At 31.2% G+C, this 27,239-nt stretch overlaps 2 protein-coding genes and 1 long non-coding RNA gene across 7 annotated transcripts in view; 2 read left to right on the top strand and 1 right to left on the bottom strand.

Annotated features, from left to right (window-relative positions):
* Nucleotides 1-531: 531 nt before the first annotated feature.
* LOC150029242 (TMV resistance protein N-like) lies at nucleotides 532-5,736 on the top strand. The gene is made up of 5 exons (XM_090299243.1): nucleotides 532-1,081; nucleotides 1,344-2,421; nucleotides 2,552-2,851; nucleotides 3,019-5,223; nucleotides 5,353-5,736. The coding sequence occupies exons 1-4, from the start codon at nucleotides 618-620 to the stop codon at nucleotides 5,134-5,136; spliced, it is 3,960 nt and encodes a 1,319-aa protein (XP_090155369.1). The 5' UTR covers nucleotides 532-617; the 3' UTR covers nucleotides 5,137-5,223; nucleotides 5,353-5,736.
* A 4,276-nt stretch (nucleotides 5,737-10,012) lies between these two features.
* The window catches only part of LOC150029236 (vacuolar iron transporter 1-like), a 71,587-nt gene continuing 54,360 nt past the window's right edge, over nucleotides 10,013-27,239 (top strand). The window contains exons 1-6 of one of the 5 annotated variants that reach the window (XR_016518935.1): nucleotides 10,013-10,334; nucleotides 10,450-10,535; nucleotides 10,914-11,028; nucleotides 19,193-19,260; nucleotides 19,411-19,472; nucleotides 20,775-20,961. Coding sequence is in view for 4 of the 5 variants with exons in the window: in XM_090299262.1 (XP_090155388.1) it covers nucleotides 10,090-10,334; nucleotides 10,450-10,535; nucleotides 10,914-11,028; nucleotides 17,442-17,607 (612 nt within the window). In the remaining variant the exon portion in view is untranslated. Of the gene's footprint in view, nucleotides 10,335-10,449; nucleotides 10,536-10,913; nucleotides 11,029-11,292; nucleotides 11,608-17,441; nucleotides 19,261-19,410; nucleotides 19,473-20,774; nucleotides 20,962-27,239 lie in introns of those variants that run through there. The other 4 variants (XM_090299264.1, XM_090299262.1, XM_090299263.1 and 1 more) reach the window with 4 other exon arrangements.
* LOC150029241 (uncharacterized) lies at nucleotides 18,510-23,058 on the bottom strand. The gene is made up of 3 exons (XR_016518936.1): nucleotides 22,996-23,058; nucleotides 22,293-22,385; nucleotides 18,510-18,574 (listed from the first exon to the last, which is right to left on the bottom strand). It is a non-coding gene; the product is annotated as an uncharacterized LOC150029241 (long non-coding RNA).

Here is a 27,239-nt window from a genome sequence, read left to right as displayed (position 1 = left end):
TTAAGTATGAGAGCATGTATACCTCATATTAAAATCCATTTTTTCAAGTAAAAATCAAGGTTAAATTTCACACTGCATATAACAATCAATTTATATAATTATTGAAGATCCCACATCAACTAGAGATAAAAACATTTCATAGGGGTGCACACCTTCAGTATAATTTGGTTTTGTACAGTTGAGTTAAGTTTAAAATTCATTTCTTAATATCATAACCATTTAAAATTTATCCTAATGTCAAACTTATCAATCCATCTAATCTCGATGTGAGGGGTTGTGTTGGGTTTAAAACTTCAATTTTTTTTATCAATTAACATCTTTATTTATTTCCAAAAGTCTAAAGGAAGGATTCTATTCTCAAGCTCAAACATACACTGGTTAGAAATATAAAAATAAAATAAAATAAAATAGAAAGGATTTTTTTTTATAAAAATGAATATTGTTTTACACCGAAAACTAAACAATTATATTTTATTTATTTATTTATAACTTATTTTAATAATAAAATATTTTATTTTAATTATACCACTTGTGATAGAAATAGAATATATGCAAGTTGCTTACAAACAAAGGGATCTGAGAGTTGCAGAGAAAATTGAAACCCTTCATCATTGGCCATGTCTGTTTCTCTAACAAAGCATGATGTGTTTCTCAGCTTCAGAGGGGAAGACACACGTGACAACTTCATTAGTCACCTTTATGCAGCGCTGCAGAGGAAGAACATTGAAGCTTATATTGATTACAGATTACTCAGGGGCGAAGAAATTTCACCTGCACTCCTCTCTGCAATAGAAGAATCAAAGATTTATGTCATCGTTTTCTCCCAAGACTATGCATCTTCCACTTGGTGCTTGAATGAACTCACTAAGATACTTGATTGCAAGAAGAGATTTGGAAGGGATGTCATACCTGTTTTCTACAAGGTGGATCCATCAACTATTAGGAAGCAGGAAGAAAGATACAAAGAAGCATTCGATGAGCATGAGCAGCACTTTATGCACGACATGGACAAAGTGCAAGGATGGAAGGATGCTCTCACCGAAGCTGCTGGACTTTCAGGCTGGGATTCAAAAGTCACCAGGTCATTATATTTGTTAGATAATCAGGATCTCTTTTCATTTACTAAAATTGTGTTCATCTCACCATAAATCAAGTGCTTCTTTTTTCATTTCTCTTAGTCGGTCATGGATCTGAACCATATCACATCTTATAGCTTAACTTTGTACCTACAAATCTGCTCCCTATTATCAGAAGTCACAAACGGTTACTGTAGAATTTTTCTTTAGTTTACTTTAGCTTTTGTGCTTGAATACTTATACTTTATTTTCTAAATCATCTGCCAGGCCAGAACACACACTTGTTGAAGAAATTGTGGAAGATATTTTGAGAAAATTGAATCGTTATTCCACCAGTTATGATCAAGGAATCATCGGCATTCAAAAACATATTGAAGGAATTCAGTCCTTGTTGCATCCTGAGTCACCGGATGTTCGGATCATAGGAATTTGTGGCATGGGAGGAATAGGAAAAAGTACAATTTGTAATCAAATATATCACAAATTGGCATTGCAGTTTGATTCCAGCAGCCTTGTTTTAGACGTTCAAGAAAAAATACAAAGAGATGGAATAGACAGTATCAGAAGAAAATATCAGTCTGAGCTTCTAAAGGAAGAGAAATCCTCTTATTTACCATATTACAATGAAAGGCTCAAACGGACAAAGGTTCTCCTCATTCTTGATGATGTTACCGATTCAGCTCCACTTAAAAGATTAATAGGAGGGAGTGATAGTTTTGGGCAGGGCAGTAAAATCATTATGACCAGTAGAGACAAACAAGTGCTTAAGAATGCTGGAGCTGATGATATCTACGAAGTTAAGGAGTTGAATTTTTATGATTCTCTGAAACTTTTTAGTTTACATGCTTTTAAACAAAAATCTTCAGAAGAAATTGCTTACATGGACCTGTCAGTAAAGGTGTTGAGATATGCAAAAGGAATTCCGTTAGCTCTCCAGATTTTGGGGTCATTGCTTTATGGCAGAACAAGAGAAGCATGGGAGAGTCAGTTGCAAAAGTTGGAAAACGGCCAAGATCTTGGAACTTTCAACGTATTAAAATTAAGTTATTATGGGCTCAAGGAGGAGGAGAAGAATATATTTCTTGACATAGCTTGCTTTTATAGAGGGCACGAGGAGACTGTGGTAGCAGAAACACTTGATGACTGTGGTTTCTCTTCTAAGATTGGAATGGATATTCTCAAAGATAGGGGTCTAATCTCTGTCTTTGATGGTAGAATTGTGATGCACGATCTAATACAAGAAATGGGTCAAGAAATTGTTCGTAAAGAGTGTCCTCAGCATCCTGGAAAACGCAGCCGATTGTTTAATGAAGAGGAAATTTTTGAGGTTTTAAGTAAGAACAAGGTATTCTGTCGTTACTCAATTGAACATGGATTTACTTTGTGAAAAATTGCAAACCACTGAGCTGTCATTAAACATCCTGCAATGCAACATTTCATGTTTTTTTCTTCTAATTACATTGATTTACTTTCAGGGGTCAGATGCAATACAGTGTATATTACTAGATACAAGCAAAATAAAAAAAGTTAAAGTACATGCACGAACTTTCGAAAAGATGGAAAATCTTAGGATGCTTATGCTCTACTATTCCTATCCTATAAACGAATCAAAAGTGTCTCTTGAATCACCTCTTGTGGATCTGCCAGACACTCTAAAGATTCTTTATTGGAACGATTTCCCTCAAAGATTTTGGCCTCCAAACTTTTGCCCACAAAATCTAGTGATCCTCGAAATGCCAGGCTGCCATCTTACACAACTATGGGAAGGAGATCAGGTTTTCAAGTTATCTATGTTTCAAGTTATCTATGTCAGTTGATACATGCATAATATAAAGTATTTCGACATTGTCATCTATTGTTTACCGAAGAAAAATAGATAAAATTGCCTAAAACTTTAATTTAGTTTTTCTGTGTTACCTGATTCATTTACATTTTGTGGCAGAATTTACCCAAGTTGAAAAGGCTCAACCTGAGTGATTCTTCGAACCTTACTAGAATACCAGACCTTTCTTTGTCACCAAATATTGAAGAAATAATTCTGAGTTTTTGTGAAAAGTTGATTGAAGTTCACTCTTCGATATTCCTCAACAAGCTCAGTTGTTTATGTTTAGATCATTGTTATGATCTGAATAGTGTAAATATTCCCAGCAACATTTTATCCACATTACCAGGATTGATTATTCTTTCCTGTTGTCGGAAGCTTAATATGTTTTCAACCAGTGAACCCAGATTCCCTCATGTGAAACTGGAGCGTCAACGTCAAACTTTCTCAAGATCCCCACATCAGAAACTGGGGCATCAACCTGGAAATTTCTCAAGATTCCCTCATCAGGAACCCAATATAGCCGAAGCGCAAGGTCCATCCTTTGTTCATATTTTCCCAAGTTCCAGTGAAATTTTCTCAATTACTTTTGACAGATATAATGAAGAAGAAGTGGCTAATAATAGTCTATACTTACAATTTGAAGTGTCGGCAAATCTCAGAGAAGGTGTGCCCTTGAACTTTCAAAGTCTCAAGAACCTCTGTTACTTAGATCTCTCTGACTGTTATTCCCTTACAATCTTTCCGTTTGACCTTTCTGATATGAAATTTCTAAAGCAACTTTCTCTCCGTGGTTGCTCAAAATTGGAAAATTTACCCGAGATTCAGGACACGTTGGAAGATCTAGCGGTGCTCATCTTAGACTTCACAGCCATACAGGCACTACCTTCATCCTTGTGCCGTTTGGAAGGGCTTGAAGAACTGAGTTTGCGCAGTTGCTTGAATCTTGAGATTATTCCATCTTCCATTGGAAGCCTCACCAGACTATGCAAGTTAGACCTTACCCACTGTAATTCACTTCAAACTTTTCCAAGCACCATTTTCAATTTGAAATTGAGGAAGCTTGATTTAGGTGGTTGCTCAAGGCTGAGGTCCTTCCCAGAGATCACGGAGCCGGCTCATACTTTTGCTTACATTAACTTAACATGTACGGCTGTTAAAGAACTGCCTTCCTCATTTGCCAATTTGGTTAATCTTCGATCCCTGGAGCTCCACAAATGCACTGATCTCGAGTCACTTCCAAACTGCATTGTTAATCTGAAGCTTCTCTCTAAACTTGATTGTTCGGGGTGCCCCAAATTAACAGAAATCCCTAGACACATTGGTCGTTTGACGTCATTAATGGAACTTTCATTGCGTAATAGCGGAATCGTGAACCTTCCTGGGAGCATTGCTCATCTTTCAAGTTTGAAATCGCTTGATTTAAGCGACTGCAAAAAGCTTGAATGCATCCCACAGATTCCACCATTTCTGAAACAACTCGTGGCATTGGATTGCCCATCCATTAGAAGAGTGATGCCAAATTCTCTTGTTCGAAGCCTCTCAAATTCCAAAGAGGGTGTTTTTAAATTTCATTTCACCAATGCTCAACAACTGGATTCACGTGCTCGTGCTAATATTGAGGAGGATGCAAGGCTTAGGATGACCGACGATACATATAGGTGTGTGTTCTTCTGTTTTCCAGGGAGTGCAGTTCCTGGTTGGTTCCATTTTCGTGGGAAGGGACATTCAGTGACTATAAATGAAGATTTAAGTTTCTGCAGCGATGATAGGCTCACTGGTTTCGCTTTGTGTGTGGTTTTTGGAGCGTTAGATACGAATGCTTTTAAAGGTAGATATGGTTCTTTTAGTTACAGCCTAATATTTGAATCTGATGATGATGGCACACAGATCATTCCAAATAATGATGCGTTAAATAGCTATTTCGAATGGAATGGTGAAGAGAGATGTGTTGATAAAGATCACACATTCGTGTGGAAATTTAACTTGGAGTCCCTAAGGGCGAGCGGCATGAGCCTCAGGCTGTGTGATGCTCGCAGCTTCACTTTTGAGATCAGTCCGTGTGATTATGACTTTGAGATCAGGCCAGATTACGAATCATTGGTGAGACAGTTGAAATCAATTATGACAATAAAAGAATGCGGCATATGCCCTCTTTATACGAAAAAGAAAGATGATAAATATGGTGGTGCTGTTGAGATTGAAGAATCCAGTGGAAGCAATGTTGCACAGTCTTGAAGAGAAACAAGGGAAGATAGGAAGTGGAAGGCCGAAAGCTAGCCAGTCAACTAGTCTCTTCCTCTTCTGCTAATTAGTCTTTCATTGGTCAGGATCTAAACTGCCTTATCGTCAATACTTCTAAATTACAAGTTTCAACATGTTGAATTTTTATTTCGAAACTCTTCACATTTCGGTTTCATTAACTTCTTTAACATATTTGGGTTGCATTTGCAGTGAAGGGATTATGAAATCTTGAGGAGCTGCATTTGAAAGGGTAATTGGTAAATCCTCTTCTTACTTTTCTCCATCCTATGCAACCTCATATTCTCAGTTTTACGACAAGGTACCTCTTGGTATTGAATATCATATCATTGTATTAGGTTTGTGCATGGAACCTCATTTCTTATTGATCTTGGTTTATTCACATTGAGGCACCTTGTTGCATGTGAGTGATGACTTATAAATGTTGTTGGTGTGTGATTGTTAATTCTTTATAATTGTAGTTTAACAGTAAAGTTGAAGACAGCTTATAATTGTTTGAAGAATATAAGTTTAAAGACTCCTATGTTATGTTATTAAGAGAGGGTGTTTATTAATTATCATCTTACTGATTTTTCACTTCCATTTGTTCTCCTTCTTCATTCATGGGATTTCATGGGAGCTTTTCTAAGTTACTGATTCCTCTAAAAGCATAAAACCATAAATGCATAATATAATTGTAATTTTGAATAAATATATATAACTAATATATTTTATCGTCAAAATTAAAACTGATCATGTGAGTTCTTTTAAAAATCACTTGATTCTTTTAAAAATAACATTTATATTGCTTACATCATAGCCCAAGAAAACAACATGTTAACGCAAAACAATTCAGCTAACAAATAATTATAATACCAAAAAAATCTTAAAAGAAACAAGTAATATTTTAATCTGTAAATGAAAACTATCATTTTAATATCTAAAAACGGAATTGTATAATTATAATTTCAACATTAAAAATAAAAAAATGAAATACTAGAGCGATAATGGTCCCTGTACTGCATTAATTAATTTCATCAGAAACGCACCCAATTATCAGTTTCAACAAGAAAACATTTGTATGCTATTCCAATAGAATTCCATATTATTTATTATTATTAATTCATCAATGAGTTTAGAGTTTAGATAACCTTTCAAATAAAATGCATTTTTTTTTCTTCTAAAACCATATTTTTCCATCCAAGAATGACTAAACTACATTTTAAATTTTACATAACATTAAGAAAGATTAATTTGAATATTAATATTTTAAATTGTTGAATGTTAATATATAAGTAGGGTTCTTGAACTTTAATTTCCATTTTTGAATTAAATTTTTGTGAAATAAGTAGAAAAAATGTGAAAATGATTTTAGTGTGGAAGTGGAAAACGAAGAACGAAATCTAAGGTGAGTGGATAACTGTGCACTGAACATTTTATGTGTCATTTAAGAAAGAAAAATTAAATAGAAAAACATTTAAAATATCAATTGTACTTTAGAAAAGAAAAATCACATAAGGAATCCAGGCTGCTTCTTCCTGCACCTCCATATCTTCTTGTGCCACCCCCATAAATTTTTCGTATTTCAAAAATATCTTTTTTAATATTCCGGATTACATAATCCGGAAGTCTTTTTTCTAGATTCAGAATTAGCGTTTGGATTATGTAATCCGAAAGTTTTTTTGATTAGCTTCCGGATTACATAATCCGAAAGTCTTTTCTATACATAAGATTAGCTTCCGGATTATGTAATCCGGAAGCCTTTTTTTCAGATGTTTTATTAGCTTCTGGATTACATAATCCGGAAGTCTTTTCTAAATATGAAATTGACTAATCCGGAATATATCCAGATTACATAATCCATGGGCTTATTATTTCAAATTCAAGGGGTGGAGAAAAAAGAATAAAATGATATTTTTATATTTAGTATGGGATGGCACAAGAAGATATAGAGGTGTAGAAAGAAAGAGTAAGAAATCCAGTAAGTATTCTATATGCTAGAAAGTACAAATATTATTGAATGTTTACTATAAACGCATAAATAGATTGTTAATATTTTTTCAATCATCCTCTGAATTAATTATTTTGAAATTAAAAAAAATTGTAAAGAATATTTTTTTATATCTTAATTAAAAATATTATTTTATTTTAATTTTAAAGATTTTTAAATTTGAAATAAATAAATGTTATTAATTTTTATCCAATATCTATGTTTAAGAAAAATATAATACTCATGAATATAATAAATTAAAATAAGTATCTAAGTCAAAGTATAATTGTCAAGAGTGTTGTTCTATGTTCCTTTTCAAAGGTGGAATTTTAACAAAAACTTGTTTCTTTCTATACGTCATTCTTTAAATTTCAAAATAACATTATTTTTTCTTTTTAATTATATATTTTACGTAATACACCTAAATATACAATGAAATAAAAGAAATTAAATACACCTAAATATATAATGAAATAAAAAAAATTAAAAGAGATATTGTAACATCTTCATTTATCTTATCAAAATTTAAATTATCTCATGTTATTTATTATACAAATAACATTTACATTATCATATTATTATATCATAAAATACTATCCTTTCGAATAGAGATTTTTAAATATATATACATCATTAAGATAAAACATCAAAAGAATAAAAAAGACAAAATTTTGTGATTTTTTTTTTTAAATTTTACAACTTGTAACTCACATACAACACACAATCATTGTAATTTTTTTTTTTAAATAACACAAAAAAAGCAGCATAATTTAATGATTCTTAAAACTTTAGATTTGAATTTTGAATCATTCAATCATAATCATATAAAACATCACATTTCATATTCAGATATTCTAACTTAAGTTTTACAGATAAAACTAGTTTATCTTACCTGTTTAGAAAGACAAGTATTCATAAAAAGATTTCAACTTCTTAAAAAAACAAAGATAGTCCAACTTGTATCACATAATTTTGATCAATAATCTAAACACATCATTAGGATCTTGAATTAATATATTATTCTTTTAAGTCCCAAACACCACATGCAATTTTGAAGAATCCAAAAGTTAAATTCAATAGTTAAACTCATAAAGATATGGTTAGAAATCTAGAGACAAAACATAAAAGAAAAGAGAAATTTCTTACAAAAATTATTTTAAAATAAAACTTAAATAGCTTATTTTTTTAATTATATATATTTTCATTTAAAATAATTTATTTTATTTTAATTATATCACTTTTACTTTAAATTTATTTTTTAGGTGCTTACCTATATATATAATACCCATATAATATAATATAATATAATAGGCAAGTTACTTAAAAGTGCATTAAAAATAAAAAAATAAACATTTTTCTTAATATATTTAAAAAAACTACCGTTATGAAATAACAGGCGAAGTACTAACTTATTTGAAAGTGAAACAAATGACCACAAAACGTTCATTATTTGTTATAATTCATATTAATTACTATTTTGTTGCCCAGAAACGTTTTTTATTTGTTATAATTCATTATTAGTTTTTGCTCACTAAAAATGTATAGGTATTAAATGTTTTAGTAATTATTATAGTAATTTATTACATAAGATGAGAAACAAAATAATTTAAAATGATTTTTTAAAACATTTATATTTCAAACATGAAAAACAAAATATTAAAATATATTTTAAAATTATTATAATAAAAATTGTGAAAATATAAAATTATTCAAATAAAAATAGTAAATTTTGAATTAGTTGAATCTCCATAAGTAATTTAATTACTAGAAAAATGTTAAAAGTTTAACACTCATTGCATTGCCTATTTAATGAATTAAAATTGTTTGATTTTAGAGAGTTAAAAACTATATATACAATTAAATATGTATAAAAATTAAAATTTGAAGAATAAAGCTGGATTTAAGTTTAAAAAACAATGAAGTTAACATCAAATTCTTAAACACACTTCTTCTAAGATGTTCTTTTGTTATTGGTTAAAAATTAGTGAAAATTGTAAAGTTGTGATTTGATATCATTAAAAAAAAATTGGAAGTGTGGTGACCTACAATTTATTTTTAATTTCCATAAATTCAACTAATAATCTACAATATATTATGAAAGTTGCTTAAATTTCTCTTAAAACATTAATTTTATATCTTTCTACACATACTTCTATAATTTACAAACAAATCATGTTAAATAGTTTTGTTAGGTATAAACTTCTTCCCATTGCTAATAGACATTGGTAAAATATATCAATTTAGAACTACATAAGAATAATTTTTTTATTAAAAATTAAAAATAAGAACACAAATACTTAATTATTTTTGTTTCTATTAAAAAAAATTTGGAAATGAGAACTGTGTATTTTTTAGAAAACAAATTTTCAGTTGGTATATTTTGATAGAAGGAGATCTACCTGCAAAAGACGACTATCTGATATTTAATTAAGTCAGAAAAAACACACAAAAAAACTTAAAATAAGAGTATAAAACAAAGTTTAATGTATTTCATTATTTCAGTCATAAATTATTTATAAATTATTTATATAGTTGAGTAAAACACATTAGCCACTTTTAAAATTTTGTAGAATAGTATAAATTCTACCATTTTTTCTTTCACAAGATTATTATTTTTTGGTTATTTGATTTTTATTAATGTGCACACAAAACACAACATTTATCACAACTTCCTTTATAAATAAAATATATATAATCCAAAGAATTAAGAAGGTTTGGTATTATATTGATTGATTTAGTTATAATATTTAAAAATAATTAAAATATCAGTGTAGAAATAATGTGATATTGATATCCATTAATAATTTTCCACGTGGATATCATCAACGGTTAGATATTTTTGTCCTATTTAGGAGCAAGTTGAGCACAAAAGAGACTCAATTTATGTGCAAAGCAGCAAGGCTTTGTTTGGATTCCCAGAGCACGTTGGCGAACTCAAACACATTCACAAGCTTGCACCAATGGCCGCCACCGAACACGGCATAAGCGTGGATTCTGAGAGAACGAACCTTCTCAACCACCACACCGAGAAGCACTTCACCGCCGGCGAAATAGTCCGCGACATCATCATCGGCGTTTCCGACGGCCTCACCGTCCCCTTCGCCCTCGCCGCCGGCCTCTCCGGCGCCAATGCCACCTCCTCCATCGTTCTCACCGCTGGCATAGCCGAAGTCGCCGCCGGCGCCATCTCCATGGGGCTCGGCGGGTACGTTCAATCAAACTCTTCACACTCACAAAACTCAATTTAAATTCCGTTATTATTTCATGTTGCTTCGAAAATTTTGTTATTGAACGAAATGGGCTTATGTTTGATTGTGCAGTTATTTGGCAGCAAAAAGTGAAGCCGATAATTACTCGAGGGAATTGAAAAGAGAGCAAGAAGAAATCATCGCCGTGCCAGAAACTGGTATCCACTGTTCTTCTATTATGCTTTTATACAATTTTGATGTTCATGCCACATTATTTTATTTTCTATCATCTTGATTTTCATGATAGGTTAATTTTTTATAGAATCATTTCACAACTTTTTTTCTATTTTTTATTACTTTTTGTTATATGTGTTTCCATGAATTGAAAATTCATTCCTATAGACTTTGATAACTTGATGCAAATTTCTATGTAATGAGTTTTAAAAGTTATTGCTGAATATCCTTCATTTCCATAGAAGGAGTAACATTATACGTATGTTCGTCCTAGTGTCGTATCAGTGTGTGTTTGTACTACATAGTTTCGTTGACATTTGATTGCACATTAATAATGGATATGTGTTTTTTGACAAAAAAAGAAGCGGCAGAGGTAGCAGAAATACTAGCTGAGTATGGGATACAGCCACATGAATATGCACCTGTGGTGAATGCTCTCAGAAAAAACCCTCAGGCATGGCTTGATTTCATGATGAAGTAAGTTCTTACGTTCTCACATTATTACACAGTTTCACATGTTTTTTTGCCTGTCTTGCAAATAGAAAATGTGCAAATTTTGGGGTTTATGATGGACTATTATATAGTGAATGTGGTATGAGAATAAGTTAAATGGTAATTGATAACCACACAATAATGGGAATTTGTAGTCAAGTTGAAAAGTAGCACCACCCAAAGGAATATAAAGCAAAGTAACCTTTCACTTTTTGAATGTGGGCATGGTTATCGGATCAAAAATTTCAGCACACGCCATTTAGTTGTGGACAAAATTAAGGGTTCCCCCTTCCATTTAGCTGGCATGTTTCTACTCGGATTGGAATGTGGAAACTAGGAAAAAGGGGACAGTCTTGTCGGGACCTACTCACTCACTGCAACATGGGCATCTTTTTCTGATTTTATCGGGAAGTATTGAAAACTTGTATTTCTCTACAACTTCATTTATTTATTAGTCTAAAATTTTAATTTTTTTTTATATGAAATGACAAAAATATCATATCATAAATTACAGGTTGTACAAAGGAACAGATTTATCATTAATGTAATATTTTAATTATGCAACCGGGTTCTCTGGCTTAACCCAATTAACCATTCTATGATGTTGGTTAAAACTATGCTTGAATTCTTCATATTTTTTAAAAGGTATTCCTCTAAAGCAAGATGCAGTAATACACTCAGGGTTGAGTGTCTGGTTATGACTTTTATAGAAAAAAATATTATGGCACAATATCATTCTGTTTACAACCATTTAAAGAACTAATTTGTTATGATTTTGAAAAAGTTCCACTCAATATCTATGTACAGAACAAGAAAACCTGACTCTATAATGATTGTGTTTAAAAGATTGTGTTTACTATTTATATAATTTGTAATTGCAAAATAGTAGGGTTTTATTTTATTTTTTTAATGGTGCAATTTTTGTCAAAGATTTATCAAAGTAATCAGATTGCAAAAAATTATTCACATGGTTAAGTTGTGGTGTATAGTTTGGTGAAGAATCCAGTGGAAGATAGGATAATGTAACATCTCTAATACCATAATGTAACATCCTAAATTTTACTCATATATAATGAAATAAAAGTAAAACAAGCAATATCTAATTACGAATAATATATATACTACTTTCTCATATGTGTATCTCAAAAGAAAAATCCCTCTTCATAGGGATTTAATATATACATCAAAAGTTTTAACAACAAAACAAAGCATTCAAATAAAACTATCTCATTCTCCAGCTGCTCACTAAGGAGCTCTATTACCTGCAATCTCATCTGCTCCCATGTAAAACACGATCATCATCACAAATAAAGAAACAAACACAAACAAATAACAGGGTAAGCTATCTATATAAAAAGTTTTGATATAATTCAAATTTTAAATTAATAAGCATAATTCATCAATTCTCATACGATTTCTCAAACCATCAAATGTCTATTACATTCATTAAATTCATATTTCATATGTCGGACTTCTACTGACTCATAACACATAGACTCTTGACTCTACTTCCGGAAGACTCGTGCGTTGACTTAGACTCAGAGATCTGCACCTGTCATACTATCTCACTGTGAAATCCACACGGTTATGCGCATAAAGAATCTCAATATCATATCTCCTAATATGACTCATATAACAGGTCAAGTTAGTTATCTTTCAAACAACTTACCCATTCATATGAACCTCCTTCGACTCTCACCACCTGAATAACTTCATCTATATGATTTCATTATCTCATCTATATGATTTCATTATCTCATCTATATGATTTCATTATCTCAGGAGAGTCAGGATATCTCCTTCTAGACGAATCCCTAGTCAATGCACAACCTAAACAATCTTAACACGGTATTTTCTTTCTTGAAAATACTATGTTTTAATTAAAAATATATTCTAAACATTAAAATCTCCCCCATCAAACAATCAAATCATTCCACAATTTAGAATTTCCAAAACACCCAACAATTCATTCACTAATCATGTAAATGTCTTATCAAAAGGATTCCAAAGTGTATCTAAATAACATAAGTTTTACCATCCAAAAAGAGAGAATAAAAGGAGGATGAAATAAAATTATCTTCCAACTACAACTATATCCAACAGTATTTAATAAAAAGGATGAGGAAGTTTGATCACTTATCTCAAAAACACCAGAATTCACATTACAATCAACATAGCTCTCAAAATAATCAACTCATAATTTACTTTAAAAATTGTCACAGACAATTTTAGTTCATAAACTGAATCATCCAGAAAAATTCAAAATATATATGCTCTGAAATTGTCAAGAAACAAATCATCACAAACCTTTTTCAAATACATTCAGTAATTCATTCAATTCCAAACTTATATACATTCTAAATCATCTACTATATCTAAATTTTACATTTCAATCTCAAACAGTTGCAATCTCAAACAGTTGCAATCTCAAACAGTTTCAATCTCAAACAGTTTCAATCTCAAACAGTTTCAATCTCAAACAGTTTCAATCTCAAACAGTTTCAATCTCAAACAGTTTCAATCTCAAACAGTTTCAATCTCAAACAGTTTCAATCTCAAACAGTTTCAATCTCAAACAGTTTCAATCTCAAACAGTTTCAATCTCAAACAGTTTCAATCTCAAACAGTTTCAATCTCAAACAGTTTCAATCTCAAACAGTTTCAATCTCAAAATCTCAAACAGTTTCAATCTCAAAATCTCAAACAGTTTCAATCTCAAAATCTCAAACAGTTTCAAACAGTTTCAATCTCAAACAGTTTCAATCTCAAACAGTTTCAACAAATTATTCACCTTAAAATCAATATAAAAGATTCACAATCAACCATTTCAGTCAATATATTACTTTACTCTTCAAAAGAGACCTGAAAGCAAAAACAATTGAAATTGGTGATCACGTCACCTCCAAATCTAGAATCTTCTAACCTATGTATCTGAACTTTAGCTGATGCTCACTAAGAGCTCCAAATCTACCAAAAACCTAAAGATAATTAACTCTATCTGAGATTTTGATCCGACAAACTTATAGGGTTCACTACCAGGAGTCCAACGGCAGACTCCGATCGCCAAATCTATAACAAATTCTGATCGGGCAGTCTTGTAGTCTTCGCTGCCAGGAGTCTAACGGTATACTCTGATCGTCAAACTGATGAGTGAAGAGATCAGAATCTTAGAGAGAAGGGAGAGAAAGAGAAGGGAGAGAAAGGAAAAGGGAAACTTTTAGAGAGATGGTGGGTTTTCTTAAATGAAACCTGAATAACTGATTTTTCTATTTATATGTCCTTTTTCATTTTAATAATAAAATATTCAGGTATTATTTAAAATATATTACTTCTACTCTAAGGTTATTTTCTAGATCCTTACAGCTTATAATTGTTTGAAGAATATATGTTATGTTATTATCTTATGTTATTAAGAGAGGGTGTTTATTAATTATCATCTTATGGATTTCTCACTTCCGTTTCTCTTTCTTTTAGCTCTCCTTTATTCATGGAATTTCATTAGTTTTTGGGAGCTTTTCTAAGTTACTGATTCCTCTAAAAGCATAAAACCATAAATGCATAATATAATTGAAATTTTGAATAAATATCACAAACCTCATTTTATAACTCATTTTATAAGTAATAGATTTGAGTCAAGCCGAAACTTCAATTCTTAATATACAACTTTAAATATTCATAATTTTTATTACTTAAATTAAGGATGTTATATTGTACTTATATGTATGAGATTTTTTTTTTGTAAGTGTTATACAAAATATTTAACAATAAAATTATATGAAATCCATTATTCTTTTACCAAAAAGTGTGAATTAAGATTTCAATCTCAATTAAATGTCTTTATAGTAAAAAAAAAATCTAAAAAATGGTAAATAAATTATTAATAATTAATACCATTGGCTGCGGGAGATTTTTAATTTTTTTATGAAAATGTTATTTATTATATATGACCTAAACAAATGCTAATTCATCATAAACGAACCCAATTATCAGTTTGAACAAGAAAACATTTATATGGTATTGGAATAGAATTCCATATTATTTATTATTATTAATTCATCAGTGAGTTCAGAGTTTAGATAACCTTTCAAATAAAATGCATATTCTTTTTTTTTTTCTAAAACCATCTTTATCCATCTAAGTATGAATGACTAAACTACATTTTATTTTTTACATCAAAATAAAATTATTAAGAAATATTCATTTGCATATTAATATTTTAAAATTTTTAATATTAATATATAAGTAGGGTTCTTGAACTTTATTTTCCATATTTTAATTAAAGTTTTGTGAAATAAGAAGAAAAAAAAGGTGAAAATGATTTGAGTGTGGAAATGGAAAGAGAAGAACGAAATCTAAGGTGAGTAATTAATTGTGCACTGAACATTTTGTGTCAAGAAAGAAAAATTAAATAGAAAAACATTTAAAAAATCAATCGTACTTTAGAAAAGAAAATTCATAAAAGGATCCATTAAGTATTCTATATGCTAGAAAGTACAAATATTATTGAAGCTTTATTATAATATTTAATATTTTTTCAATCGTCCTCTGAATTAATTATTTTGAAATTAAAATAATTTGTTAAAGAATGTTTTTTTATATCTTAATTAAAAAAATATTTTATTTTAATTATAATATTTTTAAATTTGAAATAAATAAATGTTATTTATATTTTTTTATCCAATATCTATGTTTAAGAAAAAATAATACTCATAAATATAATAAATTAAAATAAGTCAAAGTATAATTGTCGAGATTCTTCTATGTTCCTTTTCAATGGTGCAATTTTAACAAAAGCTTGTTTCTTTCTATATGTCATTCTTTAAATTTCAAAATAATATTATTCTTCTTTCTTTTTAATTATATATTTTACGTAATACACCTAAATACACAATGAAATAAAAGAAATTTAATACACCTAAATATATAATGAAATAAAATAAATTAAAAGAGATATGGTAACATCTTCTACATTATCAAATTTTAAATTACTATGTCATTTTATTTAGTATATAAATAACATTCACATCGATGTATCATAAAACATTATCCTTTTATATAGAGAATTTTAAATATATAAATCAAAAGTTGTTTGACTTTTGTTATGTGTAAAATTTCTTTTTTTTAAGCTCTTTTTATTTTGTTTATTTTTTAATTTATTTTGTTTTTAATTCTTGTAATATTTTGTCCATTGGAATTCGTCTCTTTAAAAAAGAGAGTAAATATATTAGAAAGATTAAAATGAAATAATAAAGATGAAAAGTAGAAATGAAGAGTTTACCAAAATATTATTTGGAACTAAACATAAAATAGAGATAAACTTGGATTTTATATTATTGTTTAGTTGTATAATTACACGTGATTAGTATTTATTTCTCACATTTTACCAATAATTTTAAAATTGTTTGTGTTGGGTTAGAAAAATGATATTTGACATGATCTAATTTAAAGAGAGACTTAAAAAATGTAAAAGAAACATTTGAAGGAACAGAAATTGAATATAAAACTTGAAAACCAAGTTGAAAGACTTCTCACAAGTTGAACACCAGCTAAATTGTCACAAGATTCTCTCACATAGCTTCTCATATTTTTACCCTCACTCCTCTCCTCATTTACATTATTAGAGAATTTGTAAACCTTTATTCAAAAAACAATTATATTGTTTTTTGAAAATAATATTACAAATATGAATAAACTATTTAAACAGAAATGAAATATTAATAGAATTTGTTTATGGATGAAATATATTTGGAGTTATATAAAAAAAAATCAAATTTAGTTTTTGTAATCTATTTTTTTTCTAATTTTTATTTGTTTAAATTAGAAATGTTTCTTGCTAAAGGTAATTATAATTAATATTCAAGGGAAATTTTTTTTTAGAGAATTATAACTAAATTTATAAAGTTGTAGAGAGATTAAAAATATAATTTACTAGTCTTTTAAATAATTGGTAATTAATTAATTATATGTAGAGTCAAGATCTAAATTGTAATTAAATAACTCTGGCAGCACCATGTCAATTAATATAGCATCCTGGAAAGTATATGCCATAAAGAGTGTCCTCAGCATCCTAGAAGAAGCAGCCGATTGTTTAAGATTTAAGAAATTTATGAGGTTTTAAGAAAGAACAAGGTATATTCTGTTGTTACTTTGTGAAAAATAGCAAACTACTCAGCTGTCATTAGACATCCTTGAAATGCAACATTTCATGTTTTTTTTCTTCTAATTTTTGATTTACTTTCGGGGATCAGATGCAATACAGTGTATATTACTAGATACTTTTCAAGTAAAAAAAGTTGTAGTACATGCACAAAGTTTCGAAAAGATGAACAATCTTAGGATGCTTAGGCTTTACACGTTTGGATTGAAATCAAATGTATCTCTTGAATCATCTCTTGTAGGTCTTCGAGACAAAATCTAGTGACCCTAGAAATGCTAGGCTGCAATCTTGAACAACTCTGGGAAGGAGATCAGGTTTATGTTCACAAGAAAGTTCTGCACAGAAATGCTATAGCTGGTCCTTTTATGTCCACAAGAAAGTTCTGCACAGAAATAAATCGAGAATAGAGTTTAATAGAGTTTAATAGTGAAATGCATTTAAAAGAAAAGCGAGAACATTAAAAAAAGTTCAATAGAGTTTAAAATTAAAGTATCGTTTATTACAATTTATAAGTTTAATTGTACATTTATAAGTTTAATCATCCATTTGACCCATATAGTTAAAAGATTTTTTATTTCAGTTTTTATACCAAAAGACATCTCCTTTAAGTCTTATACTAAAGGGATATGTTTTCAATATAAAACTGAAAAAATTTATAATATAAAAGTTTAATTAGTATGGATGTTTGGTAATCTCCTCTATTAAATTTATAATTTCAAAGACTAAATTTTATAATTACAATCATAAAAGCAGGCCAGAACATATTCCAAAGAGTAGAATATAATTGCTTCTAAATTAGATAAAATTTGCTATAGTATTAGATTTCTACATATGAACAATATAAATACCAAATCTAAGTACCAATTTTGTATCAGATATTTTCCAGAGAACAAAAATGATATAACCATTAAACTGCTAGTAACAAAGAACTTGAATTCTTATCATAAATATCTCAGAACTTCTAAATTCTCCTGAGTCCTTTTGCAATCTCAAAGGAAATTTTCTTCCCTAAAGCATCAAGAACGGGACACGTAGGTGAGCTTAGAAGCCTAAAAACACAATCTCTCATGTCAATATTTGTTAATGTTATGCATGAACAGAAAAAATAAAATAACACTGCCAAACCTCCTTGAGAGACCAGTTGTACACTCAAACATATAGCTGAACAAACTCCAAAACAAAATAAAAGGCAGAGTTATGTCTGCAAAACTAATACAGAAATAAATTTAAAACTTATGTAACAAAAAAATCCACAATGTAAGAGGCACAAGGAAAAAACAAAGTCGATATAAAACACCAACCATAAGTGCATGACAGCTCTGGATTCATTCCAGGGTTTGCTTTTACAACCCGCACATAAAGCAAAGTACCTATCTGCAACTGATGCATTAGGCAAAATAGATTACAACCTACATAAATGTGATAGACCAACCAGACAAAACATGGCTTAACGCCCACATGAGAACAAAGTCAAGTTGCTAGTTTGACATCCAAATCAAAAGAGGAAAAGAAAAATGTACATGAATTTTACACTTCATGTTTTACAAGAATTAATTACAAAATACACTTCAGAAGACTTAATTAGGTTAACCAAGGTGATCTGTGGCAGTGGCAAAGTTCATTAATGGAAAAAACACCCACTGCTTCATGGTCCTAATTGTAAGGATCTAGAAAATAACCTTAGAGTAGAAGTCATATATTTTAAATGATACCTGAATATTTTATTATTAAAATGAAAAAGGACATATAAATAGAAAAATCAGTTATTCAGTTTCATTTAAGAAAAACCACCATCTCTCTAAAAGTTTCCTTTTCCTTTCTCTCCCTTCACTTTAAGATTCTGATCTCTTCTCATCAGTTTGACGATTAGAGTATACCGTTAGACTCCTGGTAAGACTGCCTGATCAGAATCTCTTATAGAGTAAGTTCAGTTTTGTTCCTCTTTTTTCTTTTCTCCGTTTTATGTAAGATTATGACTTCCTCGCTTATCAGGATCGGAGTCTGCCGTTGGACTCCTGTTAGTGAACCTATAAGTTTGCCGGATCAAAATCTCAGATAAAGTAAGTTCCTTCTTGGCCCCTTTTTCTTTTGAGTTAATTTTGATCTTATTAGATTTTGTACGGGTTAATCTTAGATTTTGTACGGGTTAATCTCTGTTAACTCAAGGTCTAGTTATATAGTTAGATTTTGATTAGGACTCTGTGGTGCAGGTTAATTACCTTTAGGTTTTTAGTAGATTTGGAGCTCTTAGTGAGCATCAGCTAAAGTTCAGGTAAAGGAAGCTAGTCTTATTATTTTCAATGAAACCCTAGGTTAGAAGATTCTGGATTTGGAGGTGACGTGGCCACCAATTTCAATTGTTTTTGCTTGCAGGATTGTCTCTTTTGAAGAGTAAAGTAATATATTGACTGAAATGGTTGATTTTGAATCTTTTATATTGATTTTAAGGTGAATAATTTGTTGAAACTGTTTGTGATTGAAAATTGAAAGTGTTTGAAGGATAATATAAATGAGTTGAACTGTTCTTTTTGAATATTTTGTTGAATTACTTTGATGAGAAGTGGTTGTTTGATTTCAGATGATGATTGACTTAAAGAGCATATATTTTGAATATTTCTTGATGATTCAGTTTATGAACTAAAATTGTCTATGACAATTTTTAAAGTAAATTATGAGTTGATTATTTTGAGAGCTATGTTGATTGTAATCTGAATTCTGGTGTTTTTGAGATGAGTGATCAAACTTTAATTTTCATGTTGTGGCTTCCTCATCCTTTTTATTAAATACTGTTGGATATAGTTGTAGTTGGAAGATAATTTTATTTCATTCTCCTTTTATTGTCTCTCTTTTTGGATAGTAAAACTTATGTTATTTAGATACACTTTGGAATCCTTTTGATTCAAGACATTTATATGATTAGTGAATGAATTGTTGGGTGTTTTGGAAATTCTAAATTGTGGAATGATTTGATTGTTTGATGTGAGAGATTTTAATGTTTAGAATATATTTTTAATCAAAACATAGTATTTTCAGGAAAGAAAATACCGTGTTAAGATTGTTTAGGATGTGCATTGACTAGGGATTCGTCTAGAAGGAAATATCCTGACTCTCCTGAGATAATGAAATCATATAGATGAAGTTATTCAGGTGGTGAGAGTCGAAGAAGGTTCATATGAATGGGTAAGTTGTTTAAAAGATAACTAACTTGACCTGTTATATGAGTTAACCCTGTCATACTAGGAGAGATATGATATTGAGATTCTTTATGCGCATAACTGTGTGGATTTCACAGTGAGATAGTATGACAGGTGCAGATCTCTGAGTCTAAGTAACGCACGAGTCTTCCGGAAGTAGAGTCAAGAGTCTATGTGTTATGAGTCAGTAGAAGTCCGACATATGAAATATGAATTTTATGAATGTAATAGACACTTGATGGTTTGAGAAATCGTATGAAAATTGATGAATTATGCTTATTAATTTAAAATTTGAATTATATCAAAACTTTTTATATAGATAGCTTACCCTGTTATTTGTTTGTGTTTGTTTCTTTATCTATGATGATCGTGTTTTACAGGGGAGCAGATGAGATTGCAGGTAATAGAGCTCCTTAATGAGCAACTGGAGAATGAGATAGTTTTATTTGAATGCTTTGTTTTGTTGTTAAAACTTTTGATGTATATATTAAATCCCTATGAAGAGGGATATTTCTTTTGAGATACACATATGAGAAAGTAGTAAATATATTATTCGTAATTAGATATTACTAGTTTTACTTTTATTTCATTATATATATGGGTAAAATTTAGGATGTTACACTAATCACATCCTAAAAGGTAAATAGAAACAGAAAAACTGTTTTTTAGGACTTAAGCGGAGAGAACCTAACCCAAAATACTAGTCCATTAGGTGAGAGAGTCCCAAAGTACTAAATCAAGTAGTTCATCCATTTCAATGTGGAACTCCTACCATTGCTACCTGAGCCTGGACACCCTGAAATCACATTTTTTTTCTAGGAAACACTCCCTTTCGAGCATCCAGAATGCACTCTTTTCTTTCTTAAATGATAATGTCTCAATCGTCTGAGCAATCTTATCTATAGAAGGGTGAGAATTTTAGTTTAAAAATTATAACTATGAAATATTTTATGGGTGCTGACAAATGGGATAAAGTATCTTGGACAAGGATGAGATATAGAGAGAGAAGAAATATGCCAAAATATTCAACTATTCATTTTCTTTTTCAAAACAAGGATATTGAGGCTGATCAAGGATGAAAACTTTAATTAAAGCTCCATAGCTAAGAATAATCCAGCTTGTAACAATTTGACACTTCAAGCATTGATATAAAAAGAAAATTACCCAAGATTATGTATAGAAAATGAAAACTTAATATTATTAAAATGGAGGAAAAAGTACAGCTATAAGGTGAATTAGATTTCCACAAGATCAGACAAAACAGATACATAGAAATAACATGAAAGTAAAAATAAATATAAAATGCAACTTTGGCCCCGAGATACAACCAATTTATGATGAATGGAGTTCAAATTTATAAAGAAGACACGATCACACCCCACAATTTTTAAAGCACACTAGTTAAGTGACTTAAAAGTGTAAAATCCAGCATCAAGACCAAGGCTTTGTAAAAATGGACTTTGGTTTTAGTTTTACTAGCCAAAGTTACCAATGCCTCCAATTGGTGACCCTAGTCTTCTAATGGTCCATGATACAATACATAATACTGATCTCCTTCACCTATATCTATTTACATTAATAATTGATGATGACCAAAAAATGAACCTTCTATTTTACTTCTGGTACACAACAGCAAACTCCTAAATTTCTCAATAACCATCGTGATATGCAAATACCAACAACAGAAAGTTGCAGTGATTTGAGGTAGACAATGCTACGACAGAAAGAAATAATTATGAATGTGTAATCCTTATATATATTATGAATAAAAATGTTTCTATATTTCATCAAGATATGTTCCCAACCTGCAGATAAAGAGTAACATTGAAACTAAAAACAAAGTATTGCATTATTTTACATCTACATCACGAAATACATCAAAAATAATTTATACACACCTCAAACCTAGGTATATTTCTTCTAGTTCCTCCTTCAAATGCAAGCACCGGTAAAAATGCTATAGCTGGTCCTTTTATGTCCACAAGAAAGTTCTGCACAGAAATAAATCGAGATTTTATCATAGGAAAAAACCCAGATCTAGATGAAAACAAATTTTAATTATTTTCAAGCAACTCAAAAAAAGTACAACAGTTGACACATAACCAAGCAATCCATTCATTTTGTGTTACACTGGTGAATTCCTTTTTAACCATTCAAATGACATTTACATGTTATTAGTTAAGATGAAGCAACCTTTGATTATCAACACGACTTTCATGTATATGCTATATTTGAACTATATCACTGGTTGATGTTGGACTACACCACCACTCTTGAGGCTGCAATTATGACAACCCCAAAGGGACTGAAACTACTGCAGGTTTGGTGTGAATGCAATTAAGACAATTGTCCAACAAAAAGAAAGCAAGTAAACAAGAGAGAAAGCAATCATAAACATCACTTTTGTTCCTGGTTTGCTTCTTGACATGTATCTTTGTAGGAAAAAAAACTAATGGTTTTGAAGATGGATAATGCCACCATGTCATGGCTAATTCTCTTTTTCAGTCCTTAGTCCTCATTAACAACTTAAGACAGTTAAATACTTACAGAAAACTTGAAGCAAACAAGAAAGCTTGAAAAAAAATTTAGAAAATTCCTTACATCTGATCTGCTGTCTACAACAATTCCAAGTATAGAATCCTCTGCATGTGGCACATACTGAAAAAAATTTAACAAAATCAGAATATGAACCAAAAAAGATAGCACTGTTCAGTAGAAACATTAAAATCCTACTCTGTATAATACAAAGGAAAATTACATAACATAATCCAATGCTGAAAATAGAAAATGAAATTTATATGCATTAGAAAATAGTTTTCTGCAAGAAAACAAACTGTTATTCACCTTAAAAGCAAGAACTTAATTCCCACATGATATTGAATATGTATGAAACTATGAATTGAAATGGAAGAAAGAAAGTGCTCAAAACTACACATATTTAGCCTAATTTCATGATGGCAATTAAAAATTTACTTAATTCAAGAGGGCGTAAAACAGACCCAAAGCAAACATAGGTAAAGGTATTCCACAAATTTCATGACCGATACTACCTTCCAATGTGATAACAAACAAATTTTGATACTTACAAATGACATTACACTGAAAACCAAAACAATTGATTTGAGGATATTATTCCCACCATCTTTGGGTTTAGCCATCTTGTTCTAGATTAAAATCATATTAGCCCCTTCTACTAAAAATGCTGCATTAGTCCATGTATGATAAACACATGCTTTATTTGAAGTCTTTTATTTACTGCTAGCAAATTCATATAGCAGTAAGAAAGAAACATATTAACTAGTAGCAATGAAAAACCAGTATTGTCCTGTCTACCAAACCCATGCCTTTACACTTTAATACATAGATCATGACCGCAGCATCATACTCACCCTCTTCTCAGAATTTTCAACCACTTTGTCTGCCAGCCTTCATTGCAGAAATTGCATCACAGTCCTAAGTATTATAATCAAAATGTAATGTTTTGTAAAATCTAAAAAATTAATTTAAAATGTTACAGAAATAAGCTACCCACAAGAAATCAATAGATATTTATAATATATTAATTTATAAGAAACATATTAATATTTGATATATTGTTATTTGTAGTAATGTTATTCCTGTTATTCTTACACTATCTTTATTCATTTAGTCATATTAACCTAGTTTTATGTTTACTGGTTATTTTCTAAAATATGTTAAAGAAATAAATAAATTTAGTAAATATTGACACCATAATATAATATTCTACGAATTGTTTCGTATCTGAGAGAACACAGCTGTGAAAGATATTTTGAGAAAATTGAAAGGCTTTTCAAAAACAAAATGGTAGAAACAAAGGGACTGAGAGTTGCAGAGAAAAGTTAAAACAATTTATAGCAAGTTCATAAATATCCTGAATCTTTGCAGAGGAAAACGTGTTCAACATTTCAATCCAACTCACTATATGTACTATGTACATTCTACACCATGATTACATTCCTTCAAGAATCCATACTCACTGTTAAAATATTTAATTCAATAAATAAATTATTAATCAGCAAATAAATGTGTAAATCTTTACATTCTATAACTGAGATTGAAAATGCTAGCACTGATCACTCACTCACCCAACAAAACTTGATGACTTGAAAATGCTTTACCCGAATTTTCATTTCGAAACAGCCTCATATTCAAGACCTTTCGGCATCTGTTAAAATATCAATTGTACTTTAGAAAAAGAAAAATCACGGAAGAATCCATTAAGTATTCTATATGCTAGAAAGTACAAATATTATTGAAGGAAATATTTTTTATAAATGTTTTTTTTTTTTTTTTTTGATCAGCAATAAATTGATAGAATAAAAATGGGACACTTGAGGGGTGTCCCAACCCTTATACATAAACCCTCATAGTTTAAGCAAACAACAGTACAGAGCAGAGTTAAAAGAGCATTTAACACTAAAGAACTTAAACTATACAGCTACCCAAACCAGATTGAAAACAGATCCACCAGCATAGGATTACTAAAACAGAAACTTGGTCATTACTTTGTGCCTACATAAGTGCAGCACAGAGATGATGATCTTCAGCAGCATAAAAGGTCAAATGCTTAGCGTTTGTACACCTTTCAGCAGAGTCTGAAACCAAGAGCAACTCAAGGTTCTGTTGGCCAAAAACCAACCTAAACCCGAGACACATGATCGACCTTCCTCCTATGCCAAACCCGATCAAATATTACCAGCTGTATGGCATGCAGAAAACCAGATGGAGCATTGAGGACTACCATCATGTATAGCTTCAGTAGGCATTTAGGTAGCTGGGAACGTCGGAAAAAACCTTGCCTCCCTGCACTTGCCTTGTGTTGAACCTGCAAAGACTAAAAACAAGGTTAGCTAAAAAACTGGTTTCTGATAGTGATGTCGTAGGCTCCAACACTGGATTTCTTTAAGAACCCTCCCTTTTCAGTTCAGCTCCAGCATCTCCAGGTCTACATCATCCGAGGGTCCTTGCATAAACCAGGTCTACATCATCCAGCAGATCATCACAGGCATATAAGCTTCCCTGCGGGTTCCTCCCTTTGACCACAATGCCCCAAAACGAGTAACAGCAGGTTCTCATGGCTCCAAAGACGCCTCTAACTCAGAATGAGCTGGAGTGTTGGTTAGGCCTTGGTTTAGATAATTCTGAACTGCACCTCCTGGACTTTCAGCCCCAGACCAACCAAGACTTAAGATACCGACCAATAAACATTGCCAACACTAAAGAACAACAACCAGTCTTTTTGGTTCCATCTCAGTTTCTCCTGTACTACACGCACTCCTACAGCTGGTTTACTTCCAACTACCCTGCAGACAGCTAGTCATTCGACGCCTCAAGGTATCTTCGAACTTGGGTGGAAACTTGGTCCTCCAGCCCTGACCTCTACAAAACCGACCCCTGCAGGCCTGGACCCTTCATCCTTGTTCCTTCTTCACCTTCTATAGACCACAAGTTTGCTCAAGTTCACCCAATCTTCCCCTCTACTGCTAGCCTGCTATTAATTAAAACTCTTTATACATAAAAGCGGGTTAAGAATCCAGTCTGTAAAGGAGTAATTAAAGGATTTTGATCTATGTTTCAGCCATGACCAAGATTTAAGTTGTGCCAGTTGTAATATCTCCTCAGCATCTACTACTCCTTGTTTAAAAAGGATAGAGTTTCTCTGGTCCCAAATACACCTTACTACAGCTGCCCAAATACCTTTCCAGATCATATTTTGCTTACAATTGGCCTGTGTGCTGTGGAAACTCAGGAAATGGATTTTTGGGTCATTGTGTTGAACTAACGTGATGCCCAGCCATTTAATACAAAGCGTCCAAACAAGTTGTGCAACTTTACATTCAAAGAACAGATGTTGGCATGTTTCCTCCTTACTTTGGCACAGACCACATGCATTTGATATCATGTGCACACCTCTTCTGCTTAGCCCCACCCTTGTTGGAATTCTATCTAAGAGAACTCTCCAAGCTGTTGTCAACACACTAGGGAATGCTTTAGCTTTCCAAAGGAGCTCAAAAACAGTGTGTTGGTTACCACTCGTTTGCTTAGCTAGGCTTGCATATGCTGAATTAACCGTATATTGTTCGAGTTCCTCTTCCCCCCACACTTGGACATCGCTTATATCCCTTTTCACCAGGACCCTTGCTAGGCATTCCATCAGATTTGCTTCCATTTCAGATTCCCACTCAAATCTATCTCGTCTCCACTGTAGTCCCCACCGCCAGCCCTCGCCCTCCCACACACCTACTTCTTCCACCTTATAATCCTGATTAACAGACAAGGAGTATAATCTCTGGAATAGGAATTTGAGACTTGACTCACCCACCCACACATCCTCCCAGAATCTGACCTTGTCCCCCCTGCCAAGTTTCCAGCGCAACTCTTCTTGGAACCACCCATCTCCTCCTCCCTCCTTACAAACCTTTATTAAGTCCCTCCACCACCACGATTGATGTTTCACAGGAATATGGGAGCAATCTAGTTGACCCCCATATTTTGAGAGAAGAACCTCCTTCCACTTTCCTACTTCTTGTGAGATGAGTCGCCATCTCCATTTAGCTAGGAGAGCAAAGTTAAACATTCTGATATCTTTGAACCCCAAACCTCCCTCTTCTTTTGATTTACACAAATCGCTCCAACTTACCCAAGAAATTGGTCTCTTCTCCTTTCCCCATCCCCAAAGGAATTTCCTTTGTATGCTTCTGATGCTTTTATATACCGACTCTGGCGCTTTGAACACTGATAGGTAAAAAAAAGGTATAGATGTGAGCACTAACTTTATTACACAACTTCTTCCTGCCATCGAAAGGAATCTCCCCTTCCACACA

Source organism: Phaseolus vulgaris, chromosome 2 (genome assembly GCF_051622355.1).
Source record: "Phaseolus vulgaris cultivar YP4 chromosome 2, ASM5162235v1, whole genome shotgun sequence".
NCBI classification, from domain to species: Eukaryota; Viridiplantae; Streptophyta; class Magnoliopsida; order Fabales; family Fabaceae; genus Phaseolus; species Phaseolus vulgaris.
This window is presented reverse-complemented; position numbering and strand designations above follow the sequence as displayed.

Coding starts and splice junctions, on each gene's coding strand:
- LOC150029242 (XM_090299243.1), top strand. CDS start 618: ATGTCTGTTTCTCTAACAAAGCATGATGTGTTTCTCAGCTTCAGAGGG. Junction 2,422..2,551: donor AGGTTTTAAGTAAGAACAAG/GTATTCTGTCGT, acceptor ATTTACTTTCAG/GGGTCAGATGCAATACAGTG. Junction 2,852..3,018: donor AACTATGGGAAGGAGATCAG/GTTTTCAAGTTA, acceptor ATTTTGTGGCAG/AATTTACCCAAGTTGAAAAG.